This window comes from Cicer arietinum, chromosome 4 (genome assembly GCF_000331145.2).
Source record: "Cicer arietinum cultivar CDC Frontier isolate Library 1 chromosome 4, Cicar.CDCFrontier_v2.0, whole genome shotgun sequence".
NCBI lineage: Eukaryota > Viridiplantae > Streptophyta > Magnoliopsida > Fabales > Fabaceae > Cicer > Cicer arietinum.
The window spans coordinates 11,017,774-11,028,571 of record NC_021163.2 but is presented as its reverse complement, the minus strand read 5'-3'; the positions used below and the strand labels follow the sequence as shown (position 1 = coordinate 11,028,571).

The 10,798-nt window shown below is 27.3% G+C and overlaps 2 protein-coding genes across 2 annotated transcripts in view; one reads left to right on the top strand and one right to left on the bottom strand.

Annotated features, from left to right (window-relative positions):
- LOC101508219 (protein PIGMENT DEFECTIVE 338, chloroplastic) overlaps positions 1 to 464 on the top strand; it is a 5,572-nt gene extending 5,108 nt beyond the window's left edge. Inside the window, exon 9 of the mRNA XM_073367881.1 lies at positions 3 to 464. The gene's annotated coding sequence lies outside the window, so the exon portion shown is untranslated. The remainder of the gene's footprint in view (positions 1 to 2) is intronic.
- Positions 465 to 1,908: 1,444 nt separating this feature from the next.
- LOC101507905 (ran-binding protein 1 homolog b-like) lies at positions 1,909 to 4,845 on the bottom strand. The gene is made up of 4 exons (XM_004496365.4): positions 4,572 to 4,845; positions 4,331 to 4,482; positions 4,116 to 4,241; positions 1,909 to 2,528 (listed from the first exon to the last, which is right to left on the bottom strand). The coding sequence occupies exons 1-4, from the start codon at positions 4,715 to 4,717 to the stop codon at positions 2,305 to 2,307; spliced, it is 648 nt and encodes a 215-aa protein (XP_004496422.1). The 5' UTR covers positions 4,718 to 4,845; the 3' UTR covers positions 1,909 to 2,304.
- Positions 4,846 to 10,798: the final 5,953 nt, after the last annotated feature.

The following is a 10,798-nucleotide window of genomic DNA, read 5'->3' as shown; positions in this document are numbered from 1 at the left end:
AAGAGCGTCCTCGACCTCGAGTGAAGAAACTTTTGATGTTGTCATTGTTCACCTATATTGTTTGGGCACATAAAGAGCACGAGAAGTATGTGGTGAAAAGAATCACTGCCTGATTAACTTTTTTTTTTTTCACCTTTTAATTTCTCTTCAATTTAATTTTTTTATAGTTTCTTTGTCCTCCATTTTAGACATCATACTATAGATAGGTTCATATAGTTGGATGTAAATTCTGAGGGGAAACTAAAGTAACTTGATTTTGATCTGTTGTCACAGAAGTTTCTTACACTATCATCTAATTATGTGTTGACACTTTTGACGTTTTAATTCAAAAGATTCATTAAATGATGTTTTAAAACATATTGTTAAATGATAGTGTAAAGTTTCTACCTTGTGAAGAACAAAATTAAATCCAAGTTGTAATTACTCCGATTCACTCAATTTTTTATTTGATTTTTTCATTTTAATGTTTTCCTGCTTTTGTCTCTTTATGAATAAGAACTGCAGTATAATATTTAATTTTAGTAGTTGTAGCCAATAGGAATCGGAAGTTGTTCCTTTTTTTTGTTATTCTGAGGTGATACTTGTTTCAAAGGAGGTAGTCTTTTTAGACTAAATGTGTGTTTGGATGCTCGTTTGATTGGATTTTCTAACGTCTCAATGAATATCTGAAACAAAATATAAGTTTCAATTGAACGAGAAGTTAATGTGGTGATTTTTTTGCCCTAGTTTCTTTCACCTATCCACAAGACCAAACATACCCTACGTATAAGAAAAGTGAGAGAAAAAAATTGAGACTAATATATTTTTGGCAAAATTTGTATTGCGAAGTCATCTAACTTATATGATAATATTAAAATGATTATTTAATTTTTTTATTAAATTAATTTTTTATATTTATAAAAATTATAATCTTGAATTATTTTTAGTCATAATTTTATTCGAATCATTCATTTAGAGATTTTTAAAATTATACTAAGTATTTTGTTATGAATCATATAAATAACAAACATAATAAATTTTGTTGTAATTTTATGACATAGATCGAAAGAATTTTGTATTTAATTTCAAGAATGTTAAAATATATTTTACTTGAATTCTCTCTTATTTAATTATTATTTTTTAATTTGATTGAAAGTTTATATTTTATTATTATTCCAATAAAAACTCTTCAAAAATTACACAAGATTATTATAAAAAAAAAATAGCAGAGTTTTGAATATCAATTTTATTGATTTAAAATTAGAATCATTAGTATAAATATTCAAAAAATAAAAAATAAAAACCAAAAAATAAAAATTAATGTTATTTTCGTATAACTTTGTGAGACGTATTTTGACTTTATTTTTTACACTAAACCTAGTCTTCTAAAGTTAACCGCACAAAAAAAGTAGCCTTCTAAAATTACATTCCTACACAATCTCAATTTTATTGGCCATTCACTATAAAGGTACATCTGTTGGAATAACATTTTTACTCATATTAGACAATTGGAAAGATCAATTTGATATTTTGTAAATTTAAAATCTCAAATTACAAGACATTTATAATTTCAGGACTCATTCTTTAAATTTTTATTAATAATACTAATAAAGATTAGCTGAATGACAATGTAATCATACTCATCTCATACCCAGCACCGTGGTAAAAATTTAACAGGAATCTAATAGGTTAGGAGGGAAATTAGTTTGGCATGAAGCAGAAACCAAGTCATCAGAGTACTAAAAAACGTGGAAACTTAAATACATTTTTATCCCTTATTTTTTAGTTTTAACTCGACCAGGTACTTATTAATTTTTCAATTAGAGCCCACATTGGCAAAACATTTAGCAAAATAACTGACCCGGAATTAAACTGAACCAAAAACTAAAACAAGATCTAATTAAAATTTCAAAATTAAGAGCCCAACCAAAAAAATAAAAGACTGAATATATTTTAGCCAAAATGTGAAACTCAAACAAATTGTATCCAAAACCTTTGTTTATGACTTTACCATTCTGGACTGCGGCCTCCCAACCAACACGACTCATTACTCGCAACAAATACAAAGGTAGAATAAAAATAACTATAACAGTAAAAACTCCAAGACCCCAAGAAAGCTGAACTAGTTCAAGCCTCAAAATTCACACCCAACCCTAATTTAGCTTTGCTGATAAAAACTCAAGAGGACACAAACAGCTCAGTTGCAGGACAGTGACAATCTGACGACTATAAGTATGACAGTATCCAAAGACATGGACGGCAAAAACATCGACCACAACCTTGTCAGATTGCAAAGTAGTATGAAATATGAATAAATAATAATACTCAAGCAGAGGAAGTGGGATCTTCAACTTTTTTATCTGCATCTGCCTTACTTGCCTCACCAGTTTTTTCCTCAGACTTCTCTTCGTCTTTCTTCTCTGCATCAGCAGTCTTCTCTTCAACACTCAATTTCTCAACAAGACCAGCTGCAGCAGATGCATCTTCTTCTTCCTCTGCCTTCTGGGACTCAGCAACTTCTTGGAATGTTTCCATAAAGCTTTTGCAATCTGGCAGAGACAAAGAAATGGTAAATTTAAAAAGAATATGGCAAACACAACAGCATGTTGATATTGGGCCAGAGCAAATGAGACATTCGATTAAAGAACTACCCTTGCAATAATCCTATATCCTCCAACAAAACAGAGTACATGCAAATGGTTATATAGATCGTGCACACTGTGCAAGGGATAACTGAAAATAACATTTAACATCTGACAACAACACTGACTATATGTACTTAATCTTTGAAATTGAATTGGAGTAGGTTACCTTAACTAAACTTCAATTGGAGTAGACTACCTTTACTAAATCAGTTATCTATAAGTATATTTTTAGGCCAGCCTACATACAGTACAGGTAATAGAAATCTTACAAAATCAGTAACTTCTCTTATGGGCAAAGAACTACCTACAATGATTTATAATAACAACAATTTCAAATACATAGTTCATGTAGACAGTGCTCGTGTAGTGGTAATCTTATTTTTGCTGAAGATGTTGAGAAAAAGCGTGATACTCATCACGTATTCACATTTGATTTGCAGCAATCAAATTTAAAGGCCAGGTAAGAACTTGTTATTCAGAATTTTAATTGTGAAAATAATACTACACACACAGTACACGCATCATTAAATCTCTGGCAAAAAGAGAACATACATTGAGATTTTTTCATGACTAAAGTGTAATCATCAAAGACATTAAAATATTTATAAACTACTATTTATAATATGGTTGTTTGACTAAGGTCAAATATGCATTTAAAAATCTGAAAGAATATGTCATTGTGTGGCTCCTACTAGGAACCAATCATACAAACTGAATTAAAACAAGACGAACAAGAACTTTCTTCACAAACTATGTTGTTTAACAGAACACTCTTTGAAACCAGGAGAATGTCCAGATATCTAATCTAATACCTTTACTAATGACACTTCATAACAAAATATCTTTAACGTTACAGAAAACCAAACATCAAAATGAACAAAGGGTGTGATGACAAGTGGAACAAGTCAAAATTACCATAAGCCCAATAAGTTAATTCTATGAAATCTTACAAATGCTAGTTGGCAATATTGTTTGAGTAATGCATATAGTTATATACAGTAACTACTGAGTTTGTTGCTCAGCACAATAGGAAACTTCGTGGAAACTTGGCAATACGGTTGAGTAAGGATAGTGATTAAGAAGAGATTCATCGTAATCAACTTCACAATTTGAAAAAGCAAATACACAGATGCTTGTGTTTCAGGGAGACACTAGGTGCAGAACAATGCATTGTGCTTAGAACATTAAGAGTTCAAATTGAGAGAACAAATCAAACATACAAGAATTACAAACCACAACAGAGGAACTTCACAGATCAACATTGTCACCATATCAATTACAAAACAGAAATTGGCAAATCAATTAATATTAGGCAAATGGTGACAGATAATTCCAAGACATCTAAAATTATACCAACCAACTTTATCTAAGAGTGAATCACAAAATTGATCTAAATAAAGCAAATAAAACTAACTATGAAAACACCAAACATAATAGCAGAGCATGTCAACAAATCCATCTGAAGAATGCAACTTGAAAACTTGCGCTTACTTTCAATAGATGGAAAACGAATGCAGAAAAGTTCATCCTTAAGTTCACCATCAGCAAAATCCCTAGCATGCCAAACGCAAGATTTCTCGTTCCCAGCATGTTCTTGGACATTCATCGTAGCCAAAACTGTAACACAATCGAGAGAACAATAAAAATCTCGAAATCAAAATTACGAAACAAAGATTTAGTAAAAAAAGGAAGAAGAAATGACATACTGAGATGATTGGCGCAGATCTTGAGGGTTTTGGATTGCCTCATGAGAAGCCTAACTTTACCGGTAGCCTTATGCTTCAAGAACTTAACAGTACCAGCACCTCTCTCCTTCCACTGATTTCCATCCTTGTCGAAACGGTAAAGCTTCGATTTGCTGCGATCAGTGAAAAACAACAATCGGTGTAAGGTAAAACCCTAAAAATGAAAGGAAATTGAGAAATGAGGAAAAAGTAAGGACGTTACAGATCTAGAATGGCCTCTTCGTCTTCTTCACCGGTTGAGACGGCAACCTCCTCTAGTTTGACGATGGGAGCGACTTGAGCTCCGGTATCTTCGTCATCGCCGACGACTGGTGTCTCCTCCTCTTCGTGGTGCTCAGGATCGGCCATGATCTGTACAGAGAGAGAGTTTGTATTGGAATTGGTGCCGCTAGGGTTTAGAGAGTGTTGGGAGTAGGGAAGTAATGGGAGTGAGAGTGGAGGTTGCTGTTGTATATAGGGATGCGGCTTCGATATACAGATGGAAAATGAGTTAAATCACCCATTATTACTCCAAATTATAATGCTTTCTCATTTTTGCCTCTTAATTTTTCATAATTGCATAAATATCCTTGAAGTTGATGTCATCCACCGTCCATCCAAATACTTCATCTATTACTTTTTTTACATTAAAAAAGATGAGTGTACGTCAGCGATTTTTATCCGTAAAACAGTAATTATAAGACAGAACATGACATAATAGAGAGTAAAGAGGTATATAGACATCAAATAATAGAGAGATCAGACTTTAGAAAGACACGAGTCTCTCAAGACATATATGAGGGGAAAAGAGTCATAAGACATTAGAGAAAAATACAAGAGAGAGAGCTAAGGAGAACTAAAGATATAATATTTTTTATAAAAAGAAAGAAAAAAAATTTAGTAGTTTGTATTTTTGAAAAAAAAAATTGTCACATAATTTAGCGAGTGACAATTATTATTATTTTTGTTGAATCTCTTACTCTCTGTCTTATTAATTTTTTTCTAAATTAAAAATAGTATAATAAATAATTGTTTAATCTTGTCTCGTATTTTTTAACTAATCAAATACAGCATAAAAATTTAATAAAATTTTCAGAAATTGTTTTAAAAATGAGTAGCCATTTTCATAAATTATCTTAAAAAAATTAATTTTGAATCTAACAAATTTAAAATCATATTTGGATTCTTATTACTCGAAGTTACAATATGTAACTTTTGAATTTAAACGTGATTTTTATATTAAAGTTTATTGTTCAATTTACTTTTTATGTAAATATATTAAAATACAAATCACTTTACATTTGAATCACTTTTAAATAAAATAAACTTATTCAAAATTAATATACATAATAAATTATATTCTAAAATATCCGAACATATTAAAATTAACTCTATCCTTATCTTACTTTTGATTAAAGTCAATTTTATAAAATTGTTTACTCAAAATTAATTTTTGTATTACTGTAAAATCAAATATACAATATAATTAAGATTACGATAGTAATATTTACACCCCTTACCTGACACAGTTCTCACCTTTTTATTTTTTGGTCAATGGAGATTCCATAACAATCAAAGTGGACAACAAGGAAAAAAAAACCTAATAGCCCAATAATACAATCCTCATCTAAGGAAATTTTAACATGTACTTCAATTGTTATATTTATATTTCTATAATATTTTTAAAATGTCAACTTTATCTTTGAATTTTTTATTTTTTTTACAAACTCAAATCACATTTTTTTATCATTTAAATATTTTTTGACTAATCAATTCAAATATTTTGGAATTTTTTTTATAAGAATTTTGATATAGAAAATTAAAAACGGAAACCTTTAAAAAAAGGTTTTTCGATACAGAAAATTGAAAAAGTGTGTACTAAAAAGTGTGGTTTCAAATTTTTCGATAATTACCAGAATTTTTTTTTAAAGTTTTCTGATAACGAGGTGTGTTGTGAAAATTTTGAATAAAAATATTTCAATAGTTCTTAAAATATTCAAATAAATTTTTCAATACTAGAAAAATTAAAAAATGTTTTATGGTAATTCTGGAAACTTCAAATTAATTTTATGGTGAAGAAGTCTATATCGAAAACTTAAAAAAAAAATCCCGACTTATAAATTCTATACCGTAAAGCTTTTTAAAAAAACTATAATTAATAGAAAAAATTAATAGTCACCGAAAATTAAAATGATATTGTAAGTAAAAATATTAATTTTTAATATTTATATAAATACAAATATGTTAATTCATTATATTTGTGGAGTAAGACTCTAATATAGGGGTTAGAAGATAAAATTCCCCTCGTCTAATTGCCCTGAAATCTCACTAAATTGTCTCGGACCGGCCCAATGTTTGACTTTAACCCATTTGCTGTACACATTTTTTGTTTTGGTGAAGTTATTTTTGTGTGAAGATTTTCTGTACGCGTTAACATAAAATAAATAAAAATACTACATTGTTTGTTTTAGACGTATACATAGTAACTTGATCTCTATTGTCGTTTTCACTATAGTTTACTTTTTGCACATTAAAAAAATACAACTCTAGTATCTTCCAAAATAATAATAATAATACAACTCTAGCTGCAAGAACCTGGTAATAAATTAATTGGTAGTTAAATATTAAATGAATCTCAGATTTATCAAACGGGCATTTTTTTATTATAAAAAAAAATGGCACTTTCTATAACCATTATAAGGTTTGGGGCTCTATGAACTTTAGTATGATTATAATACATGCTTAAATAACTATTCTTAACATTCAAAATCAATTTCTTTTAGTTCACCATAAGATTACTGGTAACATGCAAATAGAAGCGACTACAACTACATATCATATATGAATTAGGACCTAAAATACAAAGAAGCTCAATTTGTATTATGATGAACGTTCGTCTACCTCCGCCAAGTTAAAATGTTTTAATTTTTCTATCTCCAAATACGTTATTAAAAATTAAAATTTAACAGTGTATTTTACATTGTCGAATGTTAGAATTCGATAAAAAAAAAAAAAAAAACTTTAAAAAATAGAGTAACCAGAAGAACATTAGTCTTATATTATTCACCCAGCTATTCTATTCTGTGCAAATGCAGTGATTATGTAAGGGTGTGCTGTTGAATCTTTGCGTGCAAAGATACCTTAATTTACCCAAAAAATTAATGGCTCTGCAATCGCTATAAAGGATTTGAATCTCTGCTCCATCATCTAGTTAGAGTTTTAAATTAGTTTATTATTACACTTTATGTGCATTGCTTAGCATATAAAGATGCTTAGTCGTATCTCATACTTAAATGCATAAACACATTAGAACAATAATAATCCTTCTATCTCATAATAATTAATTCAATTAATTATTATATTTATATTAAAAAAATATAAATAAATAAAAAATATTACTTTTATTAAATTATCTTTATTTAATATTGATATATTATCAATATTATAAATACATAATAATAGTATTATATTAAAAATAATATAAATAGTATTAATTAAATAATGCAACTAAAATGAAAATAAAATGTATTATAAATTTATTTATCAAACATTTTGATACGAACGAAGTATAGTTTTTATGCTAAAACAAACCACGTATTTTAAAAAACAAAGCTAATGAATAAAATAACAGATAGATGTTCCCTGCGGAGTTCACTGTAATACGCAGAGTTGTGGATTTGTCGTTTTGGTTGCTTTTAAGTCCAGCTTCTTATCTTAATGGATCACTAATGTCTAATAAGAAAATGCCACGTAACTCAATCAACAAATTGTTTATAAATTAACATGAGTTATATACCATCATCGATCATAATGAAATTCAATAAAAATATTTAGCAAACTTTATTTCATATACGCTCAAAGAGTGATTTAATATTTTATCTAAAATAAAATATAAATAAAAAGAACAATATAAACTTTAGAACAGTATAAATAAGTTAATAAATTTAGAATAAAATTTTGATGAATTTTATCTTTTATTTTTTATTTTAGATGAAATACACAATTATATGATGTAATGTGTATGTAACGAGATACTAAAATAAATTTGAGATCCACCATAAAATTTAATTCAACTTATATGTCGATATTGTTATATTGAATATTATATATGATATTCAAATTTATATTATTATACAATTTTTTATTATTTTATCTACATATAAAAAATAAAAAATAAAAACTTAAGATCTTAGAAGTAAAAAAAAAACTTGGAATCTTTTTGAAGTGCTTGGCTCCTCATACTCTTTAGGTCAAATTAATTTCTACCCTGAATTAATAATTGTCTTTGTTGTCAAATTAATATGGGTCTTGACATCTTACTAACAAGTGTAGTTGTTAAGAAATTAAAAGTAAGAATGTTGCATTGAAAATAAAATAAAATTCCACATTTTAAAAATTAAATATTCAAATTCTAATATTTTTTAATATATTATTTTTATATTCGAATCACTAATAAGTGCTCGGGGCACTTCTGTAACTTTTGCAATTTATCATGCTATAGTGTGTATAATCTTTGATCATAGTTATTTATATGGATGTAGTTTAAAGACAATGCAAAAAAAAATTGATATGTGTATTTTTATTTATTTTTAAATACACATTATTTATAAAGAGATGATAGAAATATGATTCGAACTAACTGTCTAACATATCAAATATTTTTTACAACTATTTAGTTGTAGTATAGGACATGTTCTTTTTTTTTTCTTTCAATACATAATCACTCTTATGTAAGAGTCTTGGTTTATGCTATGCACATTATTAGAGTTATAGTTTTCTCATCAATTTTATATAAAGTTGATGTCAATCTTAGATTCTTAGTAACATTTTTCTTCTAAAAACATAGTCAATTTAATTAACTATTTTTACAAATATTAAATAAAAATCTGTAATTAATTATATTCATTAATTTTAAAATAAACAAATCTTATGTCTCATGAACCATCATATTGTACTCATTTACAAAGTATTGTTTATCCATATAAGTGAATTGGTTAGTCTATCATTCATAGTTGTTTATTTTTTTTTTGTCAAATATTTGTCATAATATAAGTAAAAACCTTAATTGTACTTTAAAATAATTACTAGTATTATAATATATTAACTTGAACAACATTTTAAAAAAAAAATACAATAAATTGTTAATCTTGTTATCGCAATTCGCAAAGAATAAAAGTAGTTTTCATCAAAATAAAATTTATTTTTAGTCTTTTTTTTCCACTTTTTTCTTGGAAATTGTGCACAAAAAGAGGCAGTCTTCACTTATTTTCTTTGATACAATTCAAGTCTCACATATTTATTAGGAATGTAATTCTTGTGTGAATAAATTAGTTTCTTTTGAAATTTCATTCAAATGTTTCACATGGTGATATTCTATTTTTGTTATTGGTCTGAATTTGTTTTGCCAATGGTTTAGTTTACCATTTTTTTTCTTTTCAATTAACATAGTATTTTGTTGGTTTGTCACTTTTTCTGGGTAAGGTTTTCAGCTTGAGAGCTAGTTTAGTATTGTTTTGCAATAGTTTTAGTCGGTGTCCCCCTTGCTTTGTTTTATTTTTTAAGTCCATATTTATATTGTAGTGTTTAGTTATTACACACACATTTTGAGAACAAGAAGACTTTTCAAAAAATAAATTAATCCTCTTAGCGAAATAATCAAAAAATCAAATATCAAATTGCATCTTAAATTTATTATGAGTATCTCTAACATATTTTAATTTTGATTTCTCAAACACAAAATAAACAAGTGTCTTTGCATAATCAGTATGTGATTACTGTTTATGGAGTGGCATTAAGATATATAAAAACACTATAAAAAAATACTAACATAGGCTTGCTAAAATTGAATAGTTGACAATGTTAATAGTTGTTCTATAATTAGTTCAAACAAGCAATTAAACAATTAACATTGAAAAACTACAAAAAAAATTTGTGATTCAATATAACCACCCAAATCTAATAGTACTCCAAAATGATAATTATCCCATTATATATGCGGTCCAAAATCATGCATTTGAGGCCTATTTTTTCTTTGCCTTTTGAATTTGTAAGATATCATTTTCAATTTGTTTTTCTTCAACCAAGAATGCCCTAATCATCATTTCCCTAACTACACCTCTAAACAAAACTCCACCATATGCAATAGGAGATCTTGACAAAATTTATTGGGAGTTAATATAAAAATAAAATATTTTTAATTATAGTGTAATGGTAATTCTAATTTTAAATGTATTAAAAGTATATTTAATAAAAATCATTGTCATTGAGACTTGAACTCAAGATAAGAGGTTTATGAAAATATTCATTACTACAAAGCTACTCCATAATTTGATATTATTAGCGAAACATTGATTATATATCTCATATATTATAAATTAATATTATTATATGTATATCTACTTTTATTGAAGAAATTTTTTTTGAGGTGTCTGTGACCTCCTTTGTCATAAC

Bases quoted from the DNA above. Each gene is read 5' to 3' on its own strand.
- LOC101507905 (XM_004496365.4), bottom strand. From the start codon at position 4,717: ATGGCCGATCCTGAGCACCACGAAGAGGAGGAGACACCAGTCGTCGGC. The intron at 4,242-4,330 runs GTATGTCATTTC...ATTGTGTTACAG, and splicing joins GATCTGCGCCAATCATCTCA to TTTTGGCTACGATGAATGTC. The intron at 2,529-4,115 runs GTAAGCGCAAGT...TGTCTCTGCCAG, and splicing joins TCGTTTTCCATCTATTGAAA to ATTGCAAAAGCTTTATGGAA.